Below are 22,060 nucleotides of genomic sequence, written 5' to 3' on the forward strand. Positions count from 1 at the left end.
GTCATTCAATATCAAAGTCAGGAAATCAACAGTAGTACAATCCACAGAGCTTATGCAGCTTTATGTGCACCATTGGTGTGTTGAGAGTGTGTGTGTCATTCTGTGCAGTTTTACCTCGTGTAGATTCGTGTTCCTGGCCCGTGGTCAGGATGCAGGGCTGTTCCATCAGCACAGTGCTCCCTCGTAGTACTCCTTGGTAGCAATACCTACCACATGTACAATTTTTAAAGGACTAACGTGTACATAGTAGGAAGATGAGAAGAACAAATGTTTGATAAAGAAATGTTTGCCCCATTAAGCAGGTAAGTCTTTCAGATACAGAAAGTTATCTCAGGTAATAAATAGCTCTCTTTCTGTTACAGACTCCCTTTCTAAGTTCTTTCACGCAGGTAAGGGGAAAGTAGAAATTTCCAGAGTCTGCTGTGTCATGATTGCTGTTAGCTCAAAATAATCCTTATGCCAAAAAGGCATATTTTGTGGTGGCATATTCTGTTGCCCTTCACATCCTGTTATATTTTTCAACTTGAAGTAAACTAAGCGATTTCAGTCTTTGTAGGGTATTTAGTCACCTAACTGGTACATTTTTAAAGGCTATTTATCTAAGAAGTAGTATTATTCAGGAAATTTTAAATGTTTTATTCTGAACTTAGACGTTTTAAAATTTTAAGAATGTTTTGTATATTGGAAATGTTAGGAGTTTAAGAATATGTAAAATCATTGGTTGGATGAAATATACTTTGAGTCATTAGGTCTCTGGAGTTTTTATTCTAATTCAGTTCATATGATAAATGTACTAATGGAGAGGAAAAATTGCTTTAGAATTTAGATTAAAATGACTCTCAGAGGTTGTTTGATATAAAAATTCTTATTTTGGAGGTAACAGAAAGGAGGCCTAAGGAGAAGAGATTTAAGCAAGGTCGTAACTGAGATGGAACTGAATAGAGTCCAGTCCTCTTGAAGTCTGGTCTGGTTCACTTTTTGTTATACAGTTAACATTTATTTTTATTTTTTATTGATTTTAATTTATTGTGTTTACATAGACTCTACTGTTGCCCTGAATGCATCCCCCCTCCCCCACATTCCCCTCAACATTTCATTTGCCCCCTCCCCATAGCGCCCTCGCCCCTTCCCTTCAGGTTTATCCCATCCTATCATCCCCTTTCCCTCTGTCCTCTTTTCCTCTGGTCCCATGATCTTTCCTCTGTCTCAGTTCTGTTCCTCAGTTCACATAGTTCATTGGATTCCTCAAATGAGTGAGGTCATATGATATTTTTCTTTTTTTGCCTGGCTTATTTACTTAACATAATAGTTTCCAGGTCTATCCATGTTGTCGCAAAAGGTAGGATTTCTTTCTTTTTCATGGCCCCATAGTATACCATTGTATATATGTACCACTGCTTTTTAATCCACTCATCCACAGACGGACACTTGGGCTGTTTCCAGATCTTTGCTATTGTGAACAATGCTGCCATAAACATGGGGGTGCATTTCTCCTTTTAAAACAGTGCTATGGTGTTCTTGGGGTATATTCCTAAAAGTGGGATAGCTGGGTTGAAAGGCAGTACGATTTTTAATTTTTTGAGGAATCTCCATACTGTTTTCCACAGTGGCTGCACCAGTCTGCATTCCCACCAGCAGTGCAGGAAGGTTCCCTTTTCTACACATCCTTGCCAGTACTTATTCTGTGTTGTTTTGTTGATGAGCTCCATTCTGACTAGTGTGAGATGATATCTCATTGTGGTTTTAATTTACATTTCTCTAATGATTAGTGATGTTGAGCATTTTTTCATATGCTTATTGGCCATCTGTATGTCCTCTTTGGAGAAGTGACTACTCATTTCTTTCGCCCATTTTTTGATTAGATTGTTTATCTTCTTGGTGTTGAATTTTACAAGTTCTTTATAAATTTTGGTTATTAACCCCTTATCAGACATATTGTCAAATATGTTCTCTCATTGTATAGTGTGTCTTTTTATTCTGTTCTTATTGTCTTTAGCTGTGCAAAAGCTTTTTAGTTTGATATAGTCCCATTTGTTTATCCTATCTTTTACTTCACTTGCTCGTGGAGATAAATCGGCAAATATAAATACATTGCTGCGAGAGATGTCAGAGAGCTTACTGCCTATGTTTTCTTCTAAGATGCTTATGGTTTCATGGCTTTCATTTTAGTCTTTTATCCATTTTGAGTTTATTTTTGTGAATGGTGTAAGTTGGTGGTCTAGTTTCATTTTTTTTGCAGGTAGCTGTCCTATTTTCCCAACAACATTTATTGAAGAGGCTGTCTTTACTTCATTGTATACTCTTACCTCCTTTGTCAAATATCAGTTGTCCATAAAGGTGTGGGTTTATTTCTGGGTTCTCTGTTCTATTCCATTGATCTATATGCCTGTTCTTATGCCAGTACCAGGCTGTTTTGAATACAATGGTCTTGTAGTATAATTTGATATCAGGAAGTGTGATGCCTCCCAGTTTATTCTTTTTTTTCAAGATTGCTGAGGCTATTTGTGTTCTCTTTTGGTTCCATATAAATTTTTGGAATATGTGTTCTATATCTTTGAAGTATGTCATGGGTATTTTAATTGGTACTGCGTTGAATTTATAAATTGCTTTGGGTAATATAGATGTTCTAATGATGTTTATTCTTCCTAACCATGAGCATGGTATATGTTTCCACTTGTTTGTATCTTCCTTGATTTCTTTTCTCAATGTTTTATAATTTTCTGAGTATTAGTCTTTAATCTCCTTGGTTAAATTTACTCCTAGGTACTTTATTTTTTTGGTTGTAATAGTGAAAGGGATTGTTTCCTTAATTTCTCTGACAGTTCATTGTTGGTGTATAAAAATGCCTCTGATTTCTGAGTATTAATTTTATATCTTGCCACTTTGCTGAATTCATTTATCACGTCCAGTATTTTGACTGAGACTTTAGGGTTTTCTATATACAATATCATATCATCTGCAAATAATGATAGTTTTACATCTTCCTTTCCAATTTGGATGCCTTTTATTTCTTCTTCTTGTCTGATTGCTGTGGCTAGGACTTCCAAACTATGTTGAATAAGAGTGGTGAAAGGGGATACCCCTGCCTTGTTCCTGATCTTAAGAGGATTGCTTTTAATTTTTGCCCATTGAGTATGATGTTGGCTGTGGGTTTGTCATAAATGACCTTTATCATGTTAAGGTATGTTTTCTGTATTCCCACTTTACTGAGAGTTTTGATCATGAATGGGTGCTGGATTTTATTAAATGCTTTTTCTGCATCTATTGAAATTATCATGTGGTTTTTCTCCTCTCTTTTGTTTATGTGATGAATCACATTGATTGATTTGTGAATATTGTACCAGCCTAGCCTCCTCAGAATAAATCTCATTTGATCATGGTGTATGATTTTTTTCATATATTCCTGGATCCGGTTTGCTAATATTTTATTGAGGATTTTAGCATCTAAATTCATCAGGTATATTAGTCTATAATTTTCTTTCTTCGTGTTGTCTTTGCCTGGTTTTGGAATCAGAATAATTTCATCTTATGAAAGAAGCTTGGAAGTCTTCCTTCCTCTTGTATTTTTTGAAATAGCTGGAGGATAAGAGTTAGTTCTTCTTTGAATATTTGGTAGAATTCACTTGTGAAGCCATCTGGCCCAGGCTTTTGTTTGTTAGGAGTTTTTTGATAACTGTTTCGATCTCATTTGTTCAAATCGGTCTGTTTAGGTTTTCTGATTCTTCCAGATTGATTTTTAAAAAATTACATGTTTCAAGTAATTTGTCCACATCATCTAAGTTGTCTAGTTTTTTGGCATACAGTTCTTTATAGTATTTTCTTACAATCCTTTGTATTTCTGCTGTGTTGGTTGTTATTTCTCCATTCTTATTTCTAATTTTATTTATTTGAGTCCTTTCTCTTTTTTTCTTGCTGAATCTATTTAAAGGTTCATCGATCTTGTTTACTTTTTCAAAGAACCAATGAAGCTCCTGGTTTCATTGATCCTCTGTATTATTTTCTTAGCTTCTATGTCATTTTTTTTTGCTCTGGTCTTTATTATTTTCTTTCTTCTACTTCCTCTGGGCTTTAATTGCTGTTCTTCTTCTAGTTCTTTTAGATGCAGGGTTGTTTATTTGAGCTTCTTCTAGCTTCTTAATGTATACTTGTAATGCTATGAACTTCCCTCTCAGTACTGCTTTTGCTGTGTCCCATAAATTTTGAGTTGTTGTATGTTCATTATCATTTGTTTCTAGGAATTTTAAAATTTCTTCTTTGATCTCATTGTTTAAGCCATTCGTTATTTAATAACATGCTATTTAGTTTCCAAGTGTTTGAATATTTTTCAGTTTTTCTATTGTGGTTGGTTTCTAGTTTCATGCCATTGTGATCAGAGAAAATGCTTGATATGATTTCAGTCTTTTTACATTTATTGAGATTGCTTTTGTGCCCTAACAGGTGGTCTATCCTAGAGAATGTACCATGACCACTTGAAAAGAATGTATATTCTGCTGCTATAGGGTGAAAGGTTCTAAAGACATCTATTAAATCTAGTTGATCTAGTGTGTCCTTTAAGTCTGCTGTTTCTTTGTTAATTTTCTTTCTTGAGAATCTATCTAGTGATGTTAGTGGGATATCGAAATTCCCTACTATTATAATATCGCTGTTGATCTCGCACTTTATATCCATCAAAGTCTGCTTTATATAATATATTTAGGTGCTTCTATATTAGGTGCATAGATATTTATAACAGTTATATCTTCCTGTTGGATTGCTCCCTTTATCATTATGTAGTGACCTTCTTTATCTCTTACTATAGCCTTTGTTTTAAAGTCCATTTTGTCTGATATAAGTATTGCTACCCCAGCTTTTTTTTCATTTCCATTAGCGTGAAATATTTTTTTCCATCCTTTTATCTTCAGTCTATGTGCATCTTTTGTTTTAAGGTGTGTCTCTTGTAGACAGCATATGTATGGGTCCTGTTTTCTTATCCTCGCAGCTACCCTGTGTCTTTTGATCAGATCATTTAATCCATTTACATTTAAGGTTATTATTGATATGTGGTTGTTTATTGCCATTTTATTCTTTAAAACTGCATTCCTCTTTTTCTATATTCTTTTTCACCTTTGATCTGTTTACAACAGGCCCCTTAGCATTTCTTGCAACATTGGTTTGGTTGTAGTGAATTCCTTGAGTTTTTTTTGGTCTGGAAAGTTTTTTATTTCTCCTTCAATTTTAAATGATAGCCTTGCTGGATAAAGTAGCCTTGGTTGTAGGCTCTTTTTCTACATTACTTTGAATATTTCTTGTCATTCCCTTCTGGCCTCAAGTGTTTCTGTTGAAAAGTCGGAAGTCATCCTTATGGGGGCTGCTTTGTAGGTAATAGCCTTTTTTTCTCTAGCAACTTTTTTTTTTAATACATTTTTATTTTAATGGGGTGACATCAATAAATCAGGGTACATACATTCAAAGGAAACATTTCCAGGTTATCTTGTCATTTAGTTCTGTTGCATACCCATCACCTGAAGAGAGATCATCCTCCGCCACCCTCCATCCAGTTCTCTCTGTACCCCTCCCCATTCCCCCTCCCTCCTTCCCTCCCCCCACCCCCCATAACCACCACACTTCTGTCCATGCCTCTTAGTCTTGCTTCTATGTCCCACCAATGTATGGAATCCTGCAGTTTCTGTTTTTTTCTGATTCGCCCATTTCACCCCACACAATGCTACCAAGACTCCACCATTCCGCTGCAAGTGATCTGATGTCATCATTTCTCCTAGCTGAATAGTATACCATGGTGTATATGTGCCCCATCTTCTTCATCTAGTCCTCTATTTTTTTTTACAGTGATTAAAAACCTTTAAGCAAACTCTTGGCCAATACAGCAAGAATCCCTAAAAGAGTAGTGTCCTTAACATGTTCACCAAGTCCAAGTTGGCCCCATCACCATGCCAAATCCCTGAAAAATGCAACCCAACCACAGTTCAGACTGTTAGGAGCTGTCACAGGGAGCAGGAGTCCAGGAAAGTTCCCCACAGGAAAAGTCCGCATGGCACTGGAATTGTCACCATTCTATACTTTGCAGCTCATGTCCAAGTCCCAATGACCGCTGCTTCTAGCTGGTAATGATTCAGGTAGACTGGAAAGAGCCATTTGCAGCTTGCGTGGATATGGAGCTTCTGTTCTCCTCTGCCTGGAGAGTTGAGACCAGGTTGCTTTTCCCTGGAGCTCTGTGACTGTGGCCTGGTAAAGAGAACCTTGGGATACACTAAGCTGGGTGGCAAAGGTAAATTCATAATACAAGTTGGCAAAAGGAAAGAGAGCTCTAAATTAGGAGTAGGTCCCAGCCTGAAATATGAGTGGGGCATTGAGGTAGGAGGGATAAAGGAAACACTATATATTAAGCAAAGCACCAGAAAATAGGACTATCAACACCCACAACAGAGATCTTTGAGGGAAGAATAAAAAACCTGACTATTCAGGCAAAACATAGTTAAGTGGCCCTTGTGCGAATGAGATCAGTTTATCTGCTTCTTGGAAGAAATACCCTAGGCTCGTCCACAGTGTTGTAGATGGGGCCAACGGCCCTGGGCACCTTCAGCCTTCAGTGGCAAACCCCAGCTTTCTGGACAAGGTTAGGTCATAGGTGGCTGGAGCAGGGCTGGAAGAGACTGAATCCTCCCTTAGAGGAGTGAGGGGGAAGCCCACCTTCCAGTGTCCCTGTTTCCTCCCAGCAGAGGCGTGTAAGCCTGGCAGGCTTTAGCTCAATGACCTTCCTTTCCACTATTGAAGCAGGACCCAGATGGCATCCTATGAGACCCCTTTGGGGCGTTGGAGCCTTTAAGGGTGTATCCTAAAAGCTGGTAGTTCCCCTGATCGCTATTGGGCTTTTTCTGCCTCTAGGTATCTTAAAAGCCATTCTCAGAAGATCTCGCTGAGGAGTTTGAGGATCCCCATCCGCCTATATAAATCTTTTCCATATATCTGGAGCTATTTGGAAAAAAGAACAGTGTTATTAACTAGATCTAATAAAGAAGGTAGTAGTTTGCAGGCGAAAAAGATTTGGTGTCTCCTGTTCATCAGCATTCAAAAGAAATGTAAATTTTTTTTTTAAAGTAAAAAGCATGATATGGTAGACCCGTCGGAGTCATTGGCCTGGTGTGCAGGATTCCCGGGTTCGATTCCTGGCCAGAGCACACAGGAGAAGCGCCCGTCTACCTCTCCACCCCTCCCCCTCTCCTTCCTCTTCATCTCTCTCCTCCCGCCTGCAGCCAAGGCTCCACCTGAGCAAAGCCACCCTGGGCACTAAGATTGGCCCCATGGCCTCTGCCCCAGTCACCAGAATGGCTCCAGTTGTAACAGAGCAACACCCCAGATGGGCAGAGCATTCCCCCCTGGTAGGCATGCCAGGTGGATCCCAGTCAGGCACATGCAGGAGTCTGTCTGATTGCCTCCCCATCCCCATCCTCAGAAAAATAAAAAAAATAAATAAATAAAAGAAAAAATACTAAAAAAAAAAAAATAAAGGGAGGGAGGCATTCCCTTGTGCTAAAGCTCCAGGGAGCATGGAGTGAGCTTGAGTATGTCCTATGAATCATGGAGCTCTATGTTGACATATAAGTCTTTGAAGAAGGAGGACCTGCTGAAATAGTTTATCAGCATTTGTCCCTAAGACAGCAGTCTTTATAGTGGGAACACCATACATAAATATTTGCTGTCTGTCTATAGATTAAGGGGGGAATATGGCAAATGCTGAAAAGCCATGATCTTTGTGCCCCTCCCCTCCCCCAACCCCCTCCCTCTCCTCCCCCCACCCTGTAACCCCAACACTGTTGTTTATGTCTCTGAGGCTCATCTTTATGTCCCACCTATGTATGGAAACATATAGTTCTTAGTTTTTTCTGATTTACTTCTTTCACTCAGTATAATGTTATCAAGGCCCATCCATGTTGTTGTAAAAGATCCTATGTCATCATTTCTTATGGCTGAGTAGTATTCCATAGTATATATATACCAAAGCTTTTTAATCCACTCGTCCTCTGATGGACACTTGGGCTGTTTCCAAATCTTTGCTATTGTGAACAATGCTGCCATAAACATGGGGGTGCATTTCTTCTTTTCAAACAGTGCTATGGTGTTCTTGGGGTATATTCCTAAGAGTGGTATAGCTGGGTCAAAAGGCAGTTCGATTTTTAATTTCTTGAGGAATCTCCATACTGTTTTCCACAGTGGCTGCACCAGTCTGCATTCCCACCAGCAGTGCAGGAGGGTTCCCTTTTCTCCACATCCTCGCCAGCACTTATTCTGTGTTGTTTTATTGATGAGCGCCATTCTGACTGGTGTGAGGTGATATCTCATTGTGGTTTTAATTTGCATTTCTCTAATCATTAGTGATGTTGAACATTTTTTCATATGCCTGTTGGCCATCTGTGTGTCCTCTTTGGAGAAGTGTCTATTCATTTCTTTTGCCCATTTTTGGATTGGATTGTTTGTCTTCCTGGTATTAAGTTTTACAAGTTCTTTATAAATTTTGGTTATTAACCCCTTATCAGACGCTATGTCAAATATATTCTCCCATTGTGTAGTTTGTCTTTTTATTCTATTCTTATTGTCTTTAGCTGTGCAGAAGCTTTTTAGTTTGATAAAGTCCCATTTGTTGATCCTGTCTTTTATTTCACTTGCCTGTGGAAACAAATCAGCAAATATATTGCTGCGAGAGATGTCAGAGAGCTTACTGCCTATGTTTTCTTCTAAGATGCTTATGGTTTCACGGCTTACATTCAAGTCTTTTATCCATTTTGAGTTTATTTTTGTGAGTGGTGTAAGTTGGTGGTCTAGTTTCATTTTTTTGCAGGTAGCTGTCCAGTTTTCCCAACACCATTTGTTGAAGAGGCTGTCTTTACTCCATTGTATTGTCTTACCTCCTTTGTCAAATATCAGTTGTCCATAGAGCTGTGGGTTTATTTCTGAGTTCTCTGTTCTGTTCCATTGATCTATGTGCCTGTTCTTATGCCAGTACCATGCTGTTTTGAGTACAATGGCCTTATAATATAACTTGATATCTGGAAGTGTGATATTTCCCGCTTTTTTCTTCCTTTTCAGGATTGCTGAGGCTATTCGTGTTCTTTTTTGGTTCCATATAAATTTTTGGAATATGTGTTCTATGTCTTTGAAGTAAGTCATTGGTATTTTAATCGGTATTGCATTGAATTTATAAATTGCTTTGGGTAATATAGATGTTCTAATGATGTTTATTCTTCCTAACCATGAGCATGGTATATGCCTCCACTTATTCGTTTCTTCCCTGATTTCTTTTATCAATGTTTTATAATTTTCTGAGTATAAGTCTTTTATCTCCTTGGTTAGATTTATTCCTAGGTACTTTAGTTTTTTGGTTGCAATGGTAAAGGGGATTGATTCCCTGATTTATCTTTCTGACAGTTTATTATTAGTGTATAAAAATGCCTCTGATTTCTGAGTATTGAATTTATATCCTGCCACCTTGCCAAATTCATTTATCAGGTCTAGTAGTTTTTTGACTGAGACTTTAGGGTTTTCTATATACAATATTATGTCATCTGCAAATAATGATAGTTTTACTTCTTCTTTTCCAATTTGGATGCCTTTTATTTCTTTTTCTTGTCTGGTTGCTGTGGCTAGGATGTCCAGAACTATGTTGAATAAGAGTGGTGAAAGGGGCACCCCTGCCTTGTTCCTGATCTTAAGGGGATTGCTTTTAATTTTTGCCCATTGAGTATGATGTTGGCTGTGGGTTTGTCATAGATGGCCTTTATCATGTTGAGGTATGTTCCCTGTATTCCCACTTTGCTGAGAGTTTTGATCATGAATGGGTGCTGGACTTTATCAAATCTTTTTCTGCATCTATTGAAATTATCATGTGGTTTTTCTCCTTTCTTTTGTTTATGTGATGAATCATATTGATTGATTTGCAAATATTGTACCAGCCTTGCCTCCCAAGAATAAATCCCACTTGATCATGGTGTATGATTTTTTCCATATATTGCTGGATCCGGTTTGCTAATGTTTTGTTGAGGATTTTTGCATCTAAATTCATCAGGGATATTGGCCTATAATTTTCTTTCTTTGTGTTGTCTTTGCCTGGTTTTGGAATCAGAATTATGCTTGCCTCATAAAAGGAGTTTGGAAGTCTTCCTTCCTCTTGAATTTTTTGAAATAGCTTGAGAAGGATAGGAGTTAGTTCTTCTTTGAATATTTGGTAGAATTCACTTGTGAAGCCATCAGGCCCAGGACTTTTCTTTTTTGGGAGTTTTTTGATAGCTGTTTCAATCTCATTTGTTGTAATTGGTCTGTTTAGGTTTTCTGATTCTTCCAGATTGATTTTTGGAAGATTATATGATTCAAGGAATTTGTCCATTTCATCTAGGTTGTCTAGTTTTTTGGCGTACAGTTCTTCATAGTATTTTCTTACAATATTTTGTATTTCTGTTGTGTCAGTAGTTATTTCTCCACTCTCGTTTCTAATTTTATTTATTTGAGTCCTCTCTCTTTATTTCTTGGTGAGTCTTGTTAAAGGATCATCGATCTTGTTTCCCTTTTCAAAGAACCAGCTCCTGGTTTCATTGATCCTCTGTATTGTTTCTTTAGCCTCTATGTCATTTATTTCCGCTCTGATCTTTATTATTTCCTTCCTTCTACTAGCTCTGGGCTTTACTTGCTGTTCTTTTTCTAGTTCTTTTAGATGCAGGGTTAAGTTGTTTATTTGAGCTTTTTCTAGCTTCTTGAGGTATGCCTGTAATGCTATAAACTTCCCTCTCAGGACTGCTTTTGCTGTGTCCCATAAATTTTGAGTTGATGTATGCTCATCATCGTTTGTTTCTAGGAATTTTTAAATTTCTTCTTTGATCTCAATGTTAACCCATTCATTGTTTAATAACATGCTATTTAGTTTCCAAGTGTTTGAATGTTTTTCAATTTTTCTATTGTGGTTGATTTCTAGTTTAATGCCATTGTGATCAGAGAAAGTGCTCGATATGATTTCAGTCTTCTTAAATTTGTTGAGCCCGCTTTTGTGCCCTAACATGTGGTCTATTCTAGAGAATGTACCATGAGCGCTTGAAAAGAATGTATATTCTGCTGTTTTAGGGTGAAAGATTCTGAAGATATCTATTAAATCGAGTTGATCTAATATGTCCTTTAAGTCTGCTGTTTCTTTGTTAATTTTCTTTCTTGAGGATCTATCTAATGATGTTAATGGGGTATTGAAATCCCCTACTATTATAGTATTGCTGTTGATCTCGCCCTTTAAGTCTATCAAAGTCTGCTTTATATATTTAGGTGCTCCTATATTAGGTGTATAGATATTTATAATGGTTATATCTTCCTTTTGGATTGCTCCTTTTATCATTATGTAGTGACCTTCTTTATCTCTAACTGGTTTTTGTTTTAAAGTCCATTTTGTCTGATATAAGTATTGCTACCCCAGCTTTTTTTTCATTTCCATTTGCATGAAATATTTTTTTCCATCCTTTTATCTTCAGTCTGTGTGCATCTTTTGATTTAAGGTGTGTCTCTTGTAGACAGCATATGTATGGGTCCTATTTTCTTATCCACACAGCTACCCTATGTCTCTTGATCGGATCATTTAATCCATTAACCATTAACATTTAAGGTTATTACTGATATATATAATTGTTTATTTCCATTTTTTTTCTTTAAAACTGTTTCTCTTTTGCTATATTCTTTTTTTCCTTTGATCTGTTTACAACAGGTCCCTTAGCATTTCTTGCAGCCTTGGTTTGGTTGCAGTGAATTCCTTGAGTTTTTTTTGGTCTGTAAAGCTTTTTATTTCTCCTTCCATTTTAAATGATAGCCTTGCTGGATAAAGTAGTCTTGGTTGTAGGCTCTTTTTCTGCATTACTTTGAATATTTCTTGTCATTCCCTTCTGGCCTCAAGTGTTTCTGTTGAAAAGTCGGAAGTCATCCTTATGGGGGCTGCTTTGTAGGTAATAGCCTTTTTTTCTCTAGCAGCTTTTAATATTTTCTCTTTATCACTAAGTTTTGGTATTTTAATTATGATGTGTCTTGGTATTGATTTCTTTGGGTTTCTCTTTAATGGAGTTCCCTGTGCTTCTTGAACTTGTGAGATGTTTTCCTGCCTTAATTTAGGCAAATTTACAGCTATGATATGTTTGAACAAAGTCTCTATCCCTTGCTTTTTCCCTTCGTCTTCAGGAACCCCTATGATGCGGATGTTATTTCTCTTCATGTTGTCACAGAGCTCTCTTAGAGTTTCCTCAGACTTTTTGAATCTCTTTTCTTTTTTCTGCTCTGCTTTTGTGCCTTCATTTATCTTGTCTTCTAACTTGCTGATTCAGTTCTCAGCTTCATCCATCCTGCTTTTAATTCCTTCCATTTTGGTCTTCATTTTTGATATTGTATTTGTCATTTCTGACTGATTCTTTTTTATTATTTCAATGTTTTTTTATACGTGCTATCTCTTTATTTAGGTATTTATTATGTCCATCTATTGTTGTTCTAAGATCTTTGAGCATCCTAATAATTATTATTTTAAATCTGCATCCAGTAATTTGGTTATATCTGACTCGTTCAAGTACTTTTTTTGGGATTTCTCTTGATTCATTTGGGTTTCATTTTTCTGCCTTCCCATTCTGTCTGTGTATAAGAAGTGTGTGGCCACTGGAGTCCAATGGGTGTGGCCTCTATGTTCCCTAGATGTGGTCTGTCTGCAGGCCTGCCACCCCCTCTGCCACTGCCTTGGGTGTTCAGGTATAGGCATTGCCGGTGCCGGCCTGCTGTAGTAGTCCCTGTGGTTTCCACCTCTCCTTCCCAGGATGGTCTGTGTTCATGTGCTCGGTCTATAAGCCTTGGCTTCTGGCCTCAGTTTTTGCCCCACCCTCGTGGGTGGAGCCGCACTCATGCCCCGATTACAAGCCCTGGCCCCACTGGCCATGCAGGGCTGCACCTCCGTGCTCAGCCAGGGGTCTCTGCAGTTTTGGGCAGGATTGCAGGCGGGACCACTCTTGCTCACCCGGTCCACAGCTGGGTTAGACTGCTTTTGTGCACCCTGTCCTCTCTTGCCGGATGAGACTAAACTCACACCAGGCCTCAGTCGTGGCAGGCCTGGCTTCCGCCCCCACTGATGGTACCACGTTTCTGCGTCCCAATTCTGCCTGCCCACTAGGGAGCCCTCAGTAGTGTGGATGGGTGTGTTGCTGCTTAGACCTCAGCACTCAATACTGTATTCCTGAAGGCTCTCTCTTTCTAAGCGACTCTGCTCTGAGTGCTGCAGGAGAGCTTGGTTGGCTGGTGTCCTGCTTCCCTTTGCTGGTATTGCTGGTTCCAGGGGAAATATTTACTTTAGATTTGGGGAGTGACTCAGCCCAGGGGTTAGGGTGGCTGTTCCTCAAAGGGTTTTTCCCTGTGCCTCCTAGATTACATTCTCTTCCTGTTAATCTGGTCCTCTCAACTCTCCCAGTCTCCCAGAGTCCTGGGTTAGTGGTTGTCAAAGAGGTTTTCTACACAGTCCCTTCAAGAAGAATCCTGGGTCTGAGAAATCTGACTCTTTTTCACCAACAGTATCGTGTCTTGTTTTGCAGCTAAACACTGTCCATACGCTTCTTCTAGGCTCTGGGGCTGAAGGCCGGGGCTTTGTTCCTGGGGCCCAGGACCCTCCCCTCTCCTCTAACTTGCTTCCCGCAACGCAAGTCCCTCCTGGCTGCTGTTTGCTCCCAGGAGCTGGGCAACCCTCTCTGTTTCTGCTTTTCCTACCAGTCTCTGTATGGCTTCTTCAGTGTTCCTTGGTTAAAGAGTCCTCTTAGTTTAGTCCAAAGTTGGTTTTTCCAGATGATGGTTCTTAAAATTAAGTTATAACCCACTTTCGTTCTGGGAGGTGGAAGTTGGTATGTCTGCCTACTCCATCGCCATCTTGCCACCCCCCCATCATCCTTTCTTGATTGAGTCACGAGACAGCCGCACTGGGGTCCAAGCACACCTCCTTCCTTGACACGTCCCTGCAGGGCACTCCCCTCCTTGTCTACCTCCTTTCTGGCTTATAGTTAACATTATTCTAATAGAAAATATTATAGCAAAATATTTGTCCTTTCATATTATTTTCTGAAAGCTTTTCCACTTCTGTCCATGTAAACTGCACTCTTATAATTTACCTAACTTGTGTCTAATTGGACATTTTTCTTTGTGCGTTGTTGCCTTTGAAGCTTGAACAGGAACTGGAGCTGTCCCGAAGGTTGTTGAACCAGTCAGAAGGCAGCAGAGAAACACTTTTGCATCAGGTAAGCCTATGCAAGCTATGATAATCTGCTTTTATATTCAATCAGGATTGAGTCTGTTTCTCTATTAAATGTCTCTGTGAAAGGAAAAGCGTAGGTCTAGAAAAAAATTTTCCTAAGGAATGTATATCAGCATAAATAAATAAGAGAGGAAATCCTTTCAGAAAAATTCAGGGAAAGCTAGTAGAAACGCCAGCCCAAGTTTCCACTGTGACCATGTATCTTGCTGGATGGCTGCTCCAATTCAGGACTTATCTCTCTTAGCATAGGCAGTGTAAAAGTGCGACTCAGTGTGTAAGATAAAATTTTCCCAGGGGCTTAATTTTCTTCAAGGAGGCATTGGAGAGTGAAGGAGGAAGCAAAATACATAAAATGCACTTGCATGTTCAAGTTACTTTGAATGTGTCATTGTCATACAGTCACGTTTTCAAGATGCTACGTGCTCTTTTCAACCAAAGCTAAGTCTTACTTTTAAAGCATAACATTTTTTCAGCCCATTAGCACATAGTGGGAGTTTGGTACTTCTGATATTTCAAGTTCAATAACTTGAAATAGCCATTTTACATACGTTGGATAAGGGCTTGAGGTTTTCTAACTGTCTCTGTTTGTGTTTAATATAAAATGCAGTTGTACCTTCCTCTATTTTGAGATGTGGGTTGCATAACTTACTACATAATATGCTAGGGAGGCAAAGATGTCAGAAATCATATAGATATTTAGAAAGAATATTATGTTTTGACAATTAATACTAAAAATACACCGTAGCACCTGTTTCATAAAACCTTTAAAAATGTTCCTTGGCTTTGGTCTGCAGCCAGTGGTCCATTGGAATTGATGTTGGCAGAATTCAGACTTTCTTTTTTGGAAGTTTATACTTGTATTTAATTCTATTTTGATTTTTTTTCATAACTCTGACTTGTACTTTATAATGTCATCTTTTGAAGTAAGGGATTTCCATGATTAAGTTGTCATTGTGACTTTAGCTGAGTCTTCTTGCTATTGCTCACTTGTTTAATGGTCATTGGGGACATACCTGGTATTTGCTAGGCAGTTTGCTAGTCTCTAGAAATATGAAGAGGAAGAAAATAGTTCTTGACTTCAAGGAGTTTATAGTTTATTCAATAGGGTTTATTGTTTATTTATTTGGAACAGTACTTTGATATCAAAATATGACAACTTATGATCATATGTCTTCAGTTTACCAATTAGTAGACCATGTTCATTTAAAAGAAACTGAGTGAAAAATATAAAAACATAGTATAGGGAGTCCTTGCGTTATGACCGTCTCAACATACAATGTTTAGAGTTTATAACACTCACTCCCGTAAAAACCTAAAAAAATTGAGGCTTGAGTGTTTCACCTTACGCTGTTAGCGTCATACTTATGGACCACGTGGGTGAACCAATTTGGTTGTGCATGGTGAAAGAATACACAGTAACGTGGCGTATGAGTGAGGGAGTTGGCGTCCCCAGTATGCTTACCTACGTCATTTTGGATTGTTAAAAGTTCAAGTGTTCCGTTTCTGTTAGGCTAGGGTGTGTTTTGATTTATACCAAAATTTGGTTTATGTCACTGTCATAGGAATGGAACTGTGTCGTAACCCGATGACCCTCTGTACTTAGTTGGAGGCGGTTTGTGTTCATTGTAATAGAGTGAGCTAAGGTCCAAATAAAATATTTTTTAATGCAGTCAAATTCTTTGACACAATAGACCCAGAGAAGGGGTAAAGATGTTCATTCTTTGTGGAAAGAATGGGAGGAATAAAGAAATGGAGCAAGGGACTATTCTACTGTGTTTGGCATGAAAAGGAGACGAACTTGACTTCACCTTGTGCTTGCCTTAACCCAGTAAAAATAAATTTTTTCCATAGGAAAATATTTATATATAATTTGTAATAACTTGTGAGTTCAATTATTCTTTTAAAATTGACAAAAGTTTAATTTTGACTGTATGTTTTCAGGTAGAAGAACTTCGTGCACAACTTATGAAAGCAGAAGGTGATCGAAAGGGTTTATATCAAGTATCTCAGATTTCCAAGCAACACTCAAACCATCAGGATGAACAGGGAGAATCCTGGAGGTTTAGGAGAGGTATAACCCTGATTTGTAAATATGTAGGTCTCTTTTGACCTTTCTTAAGTAACTTCAGAATTGCATCCTTTATGTTGTGCTTTCGTTGTCTTATCTATTTCTTACCTACCACAAGGTTTTCAAGCACCTTAATAGTGTCGTATTCAATTTTTTTTAAACAGACTTTATTCTTTAGTTTTGTTTATAGCAATATTTAGCAGAAGGTCTAGAGATTTCCCATATACCCTCTATTCTCAAACTTGCATAGCCTCCCTGTTTATCAGCTTCCCACTGATAGTGTGTGTTTGTTGTAAGTGACGCACCTGCACTGACGCATCGTTATCATTCAAAATTGAATACGTTATGTTAGGATTCTGTCTTGGTGTTGTGCATTCTGTGGGATTGGACAAATATGTAATTTTAACATCTGTTTGTCATTATTGTATTATAGAGTAGTTTCTCTATCCTGAAAATCCTCTGTATTCCACATTTTCATCTCTCTGTCCCCCTTAACATCTGATAATCATAATCTTTCTACAGTCTCCATAGTTTTGTCTTTCCAGAATCTCAGACAGTTGGAATCATATGGTATATATATAATTTTTTAGATTGACTTCTTTCACTTAATATGCCTTTAAGTTTCGGTTACGTATTTTTATGACTTGGTAGTGTGCTGCCTCTCTTTCTCTCTCATTTTTAAACATTGTCTGAATGTACCACAGTTTTTTCATTTACCTACTGAAGGCCATGTTGGTTGCTTCTAAGTTTTGGCAATTACGAGTAAACTAAACATCTGTGTGCAGAGTTTTGTGTGGATATGTAAGTTTTCTTGTTTGGATAAATACCAAAGACTATGATTGCTGCAAATGGTAGGAGTATGTTTTGTTCTGTAAGAATCTTCCAAACCATCTTTTAAAGTGGTTGTGCCATTTTTCATTCCCAACAGCACCAATTGCTCTTGTCAGTTTTCTGGATTTTGGCCACTTTAATAGGTTTGTAGTGGCATCTTGTTGTTTTAATTTGCATCTTCCTGATAACATGATATAGAACAGCTTTTATTATGCTTATTTTCCATTTGCATATCTTCTTTGGTGAGGTATTGGTTAAGGTTTTTGCTTCATTTTTTGTTATGTTGTTTGTTTTCTTACTGTTGAGTTTTAAGAGTCCTTTGTATATTTTGGATAACGATCTTTTATCAGATATATCTTTGCAAATAATTTCACAGAGTCTGTGGCTTGTCTTTTCGTTCTCTTGATGTCTTTTACAGAGCTGAAAAATTTAATTATAATGAAATGTAGCTTATCAATTATTTCTTTTATGAATTATGACTTTAGGATTGTATCTAAAAAGTTATTGCCAAAAAAACCAAGGTCACCCCAATTTTTTTCCTATCTTCTAAGTGTTTTATAATTTTGAGTTTTACATTTAGCTCTGTGATCCATTTTGAATTAATTTTTGCAGGAGATGTAAGGTATAAGTCTAAATTCACTTTTTTACATATGGGTGTACAGTTGTTTCAGCACCGTTTGTTGAAGGATTATCTTTTTTCTATTGTATTGCTTTTGCTTTATTTTCAAAGATCAGTTGACTGCTTTTATGTGGGTCTATTTCTGAGCTTTCTGTTCTGTTCCATTCATCTTTTTCACCAGTGCCACACTGTGTTGATTATTGCAGCTTTACAGTAGTCTTGAAGTTGGATAGTGTCAGTCCTCCAGCTTTGTTCTTCTCGTTCAATGTTGTATTGGCTATTCTGGATCCTTTCATCTCCATATAACTTTAATCATTTTGTTGATATCCACAAAATAACTTTCTGGGATTTTGACTTGGATTGCATTGAATCTATTAGATTATGTTGGGAAGAACTGATATTTTGAAAATATTGAGTGTTCCTACCCATGAACATGGAATATCTCTCCCTTTACAGTATTTCCCCATGTATAAGACATTTCCATGTATAAGATGCACCTTAATTTTGGGACCCAAAATTTGGAAAAAAATGTATTACATAAAGTTATTGAACTCAAGTTTATTCATCATAAAATTCATATTACTTCTCATCACTGTCAAAACTCCCATCCATTAGCTTGTCCTCATCTGTGTCTGATGACGAATCATTGTCTTCATATATTGCCTCGTCCTCAGTTCCACCTATGGCATTTGAAATGCCACAACCACTGTATGAGACGCACCCAGTTTTTAGACTCCAAATTTTTCAAAAAAAGGTGTGTCTTATACATGGGGAAATATGATATTTGTTGCAGGTTTTGTTCATAAAATCTTGTTATTTTGGGGTAAGACTTTGAGAACTAGAAGAATCTTACTTTCTGAACTCTACCAGGTTTAAAAATTTTTTTAAGTTCCTCTGTTAATGTGGTAATGGACTTCTTCACCTTGTAACAACTCTAGAGTTTTCATTTTTATAAAATACTTGTGTTATTTTTTAAAAATTGTCTGTAAGGAATCACACTCATTGTCACACTCTGACTGCTGTTTGTTCCTCCATGCACTGCAGAATGATTTCTTTCTTTCTTCTAACATTGGCTTTGCTTAGTTAATTAAGCAAAATCAGATTCAAAGGCATCTTGCCATTACTTATCTTACTTGACCTCTTTTTATTTGCTTTTTCTTTTTGGAACTCTTCAACTGACTTCAATGCTCCTACTCTTTCCTGCTTCTTCTGCCTTAGTTGTTTTCATTCCTCCCATACAAATCTTTATTCTTTCCTCACAATTTGTCCTTTAAATACTGGTGCTGTCCAGAGTCCTGTTCATGGCTTTTCTTATTTACCATATACTTCTCTGTCTGGGTGGTTTAATGTTCAGCCCTCCAGATGGAGTTGCTCATTGGACATCTCTGTATGCTGTTGCATAATGCTCAGTCAACAGATTTACATCTGAGTTTTATTCTTTTCTGAAAACCTGTTTTTCTCTCCTACCTCAATTGATGGCATCATCCTTTATCTGAATATCTACACCTAAAATAAAGAGAAAATTTACAATTATTTTTCCTCCCTTCCACCTAATTGGTCCTGATACCATGTGTATTTATAGCCTTATATCTCTTGACTCTGCCCCCTCCTCTTTTTTATTCCCATATCCCAATTTAGGCTTTTATTGTTTTATTTTTTTGTGTGTGATAGAGACAGAGAGAGGGACAGACAGGGACAGACAGGAAGGGAGAAGGATTAGAAGCGTCAATTCTTTGTTGCAGCTCCTTAGTTGTTCATTAATTGTTTTCTCATATATGCCTTGACAGGTTGGGGGGGGTGGCTACAGCAGACCGAGTGACCCCTTGCTTAAGCCAGTGACCTTGGGCTTAAACCAGCAACCTTGAGCTTTAAGCCAGCGACCTTGAGCTGTAAGCTAGTGACTTTTAGGCTTAAGACAGCAACCATGTGGTCATATTTATGATCCCACATTCAAGCCAGCGACCCTGCACTCAAGCTGGTGAGCCCGCACTCAAGCCGGATGAGCCCGCGCTCAAGGAAACCTTGGGGTTTCAAAGTGGGTCCTCTGCGTTCCAGTCCGGCACTCTATCCACTGCGCCACTGCCTGGTCAGGCCCAGTTTAGGCATTTTTCATCTTTTCTAATTACCCTCCTATTTTGTCTTATTCTAGTTCCTCTGTAATCTGTCTTCTATACTGCTACCACAGGGACCCTTCCAAGGCACAGACTATTCAGTTTACTCTCTTGATTCTACTCTCTCATTATAATTTATTGAGTTCTAACTACATACAAGGCTTTATGCTACTCATTCTACATGGTCTCCTTTAGTTCTTACAACTACTGTATGAGAAAACTATTTTTGTTTCTATTTTAATGATTAAAACAAAATGAGGAATAAAGAGATTGAGTACTTTATCTAATGTCACATTTGTGGGAAGTAGCAGACCCAAATATTTTTCCCCTCAAACTTGAGCTCGTAACTGCTGTCTTTTAGTACCCCATCACTGTTTGTAGCAAGTGTTCTTCAAAATGGAATGTGTGGGAAAATCTTCTGGACATGGGAGGAGACTGTAACAATATTTGAATTTTATATCTTATGTTTTAAGTATTTTAATTTTGTTAATGTTTTATTATATATGTATGTATATATATACATATCTATATATTTATATATAGCTATGCTAATATTTTATATGTATCTATATTATCACATTGCGGACCAGTAGTTTTATTGCTAGTTTTACCCAATGGCCAGATAAGTTTCTATTGAACGAGTACAAAACATGCTTTACATAAATGTTACTGCACGCTTTAAAATTAAATATGCATTGCATTTTGAAGTTATTTATTACATGTTCTTACAAGCTAATATCTTTTTAAAGTATGATACTTGGTAAAAACAAGCCTTAGAACAAAAACACGAGAATTCTCGTGATCCATCGCAATGTGTTATGAAACATAGCAAAATATTATATATGTCTCCACACTAAATATATGTACTTCATAAAATATACATATATGTACATGTATTTATATATCATCTCTGTATTTTATATATATATATTCATACTAATGTTATATATGTATATATACTAATGTTATATATTATGAAACATAATCTATATATAAATAAGTATACACTATGGAGATATATGTTATGTACACACACCTATATATATTTATAAAATAAAACATTTATAAAATAAATGAATACATTTATTTCTAAAATGGATAGATACATTTACACTTAAACATGCATAGTTTTAGGTTGTAGACCTAATGGGGGTGGGCAAAGTATGGCCATAGGCCAAATCCAGACTTTTGTAAACAAACTTGATTGAAATACAGCCATTCCCGTTCATTTATGCACTGTATAGGTCACTTTTGCAATCCATTGGTAGAGTTGAGTACTTGTGACAGGTCTGTGGCTAAAATATTTCCTGCCTGACCCTTTACAGAAAACGTTTGCTAATTGCCAGTCTATCGGATAGTTAGGATAGTTATCAAGTTCCCTAGCAGTGCACAGGCTACCTGGTGGCTCCCCCCTTCTCTCCCTCATCCCTCATATGTGTCAGCTACATAAACTTCTGTTGTGTGCAGTTATCTGCATATTAAATCTAATTTTGTATCTAGGTGCTTTATGCTCTTTTTTTTTTTTAACAGCATTGTTTATTTATTTATTTATTCATTTTAGAGAGGAGAGAGAAAGGGAGGGAGAGAGACAGAGAGGGAGAGAGAGAGGAGAGAGAGACAGAGAGAGAAGGTGGGGAGGAGCTGGAAGCATCAACTCCCATATGTGCCTTGACCAGGCAAACCCAGGGTTTCGAACTGGTGACCTCAGCATTTCCAGGTCGACGCTTTATCCACTGCGCCACCACAGGTCAGGCTATGCTCTTTTCTTTTCCTGAGATATCACCCCAACTGCATCTCCTTTGCTTGGTGGAGTTTTTTATTCATTCTTTAAAACTAACTTAGTTTCCAGTTCCTTCTACCTTAGTTTCTCACCAAGATAGAGTTAATCACTCTATTCTTTGTACTATTTCTGTATAATAACCATTATACTATTCAGGAATATATTATCTGTCTGTCTTCTTCTCATGCTATTAAATGCCTATATACCTTCCATCCAAGGTACATTTGATATTTTAAACAGTTTGATATTTCTGTTTTAAACACTTTGCTATTTCTGAAATTTGAGTGGGTCTTAAAAATAATCTGTAAATTTGATTCTGTAGTGTCTTTCCATCTTTTCTGGAAAGGAGGCTAGCGGAAAAAGT

The 22,060-nt window shown here is 37.4% G+C and overlaps 1 protein-coding gene across 5 annotated transcripts in view; it reads left to right on the plus strand.

Annotated features, from left to right (window-relative positions):
• Positions 1–22,060, plus strand: part of CEP128 (centrosomal protein 128) — a 447,508-nt gene that overhangs the window by 117,812 nt on the left and 307,636 nt on the right. For all 5 annotated transcript variants that reach the window (XM_066276450.1, XM_066276451.1, XM_066276454.1 and 2 more), the window contains 2 exons: positions 14,196–14,270; positions 16,229–16,358. In XM_066276450.1, the coding sequence (XP_066132547.1) occupies positions 14,196–14,270; positions 16,229–16,358 (205 nt within the window). The remainder of the gene's footprint in view (positions 1–14,195; positions 14,271–16,228; positions 16,359–22,060) is intronic.

Source organism: Saccopteryx bilineata, chromosome 4, assembly GCF_036850765.1.
Source record: "Saccopteryx bilineata isolate mSacBil1 chromosome 4, mSacBil1_pri_phased_curated, whole genome shotgun sequence".
In the NCBI taxonomy this organism is placed as follows: Eukaryota; Metazoa; Chordata; class Mammalia; order Chiroptera; family Emballonuridae; genus Saccopteryx; species Saccopteryx bilineata.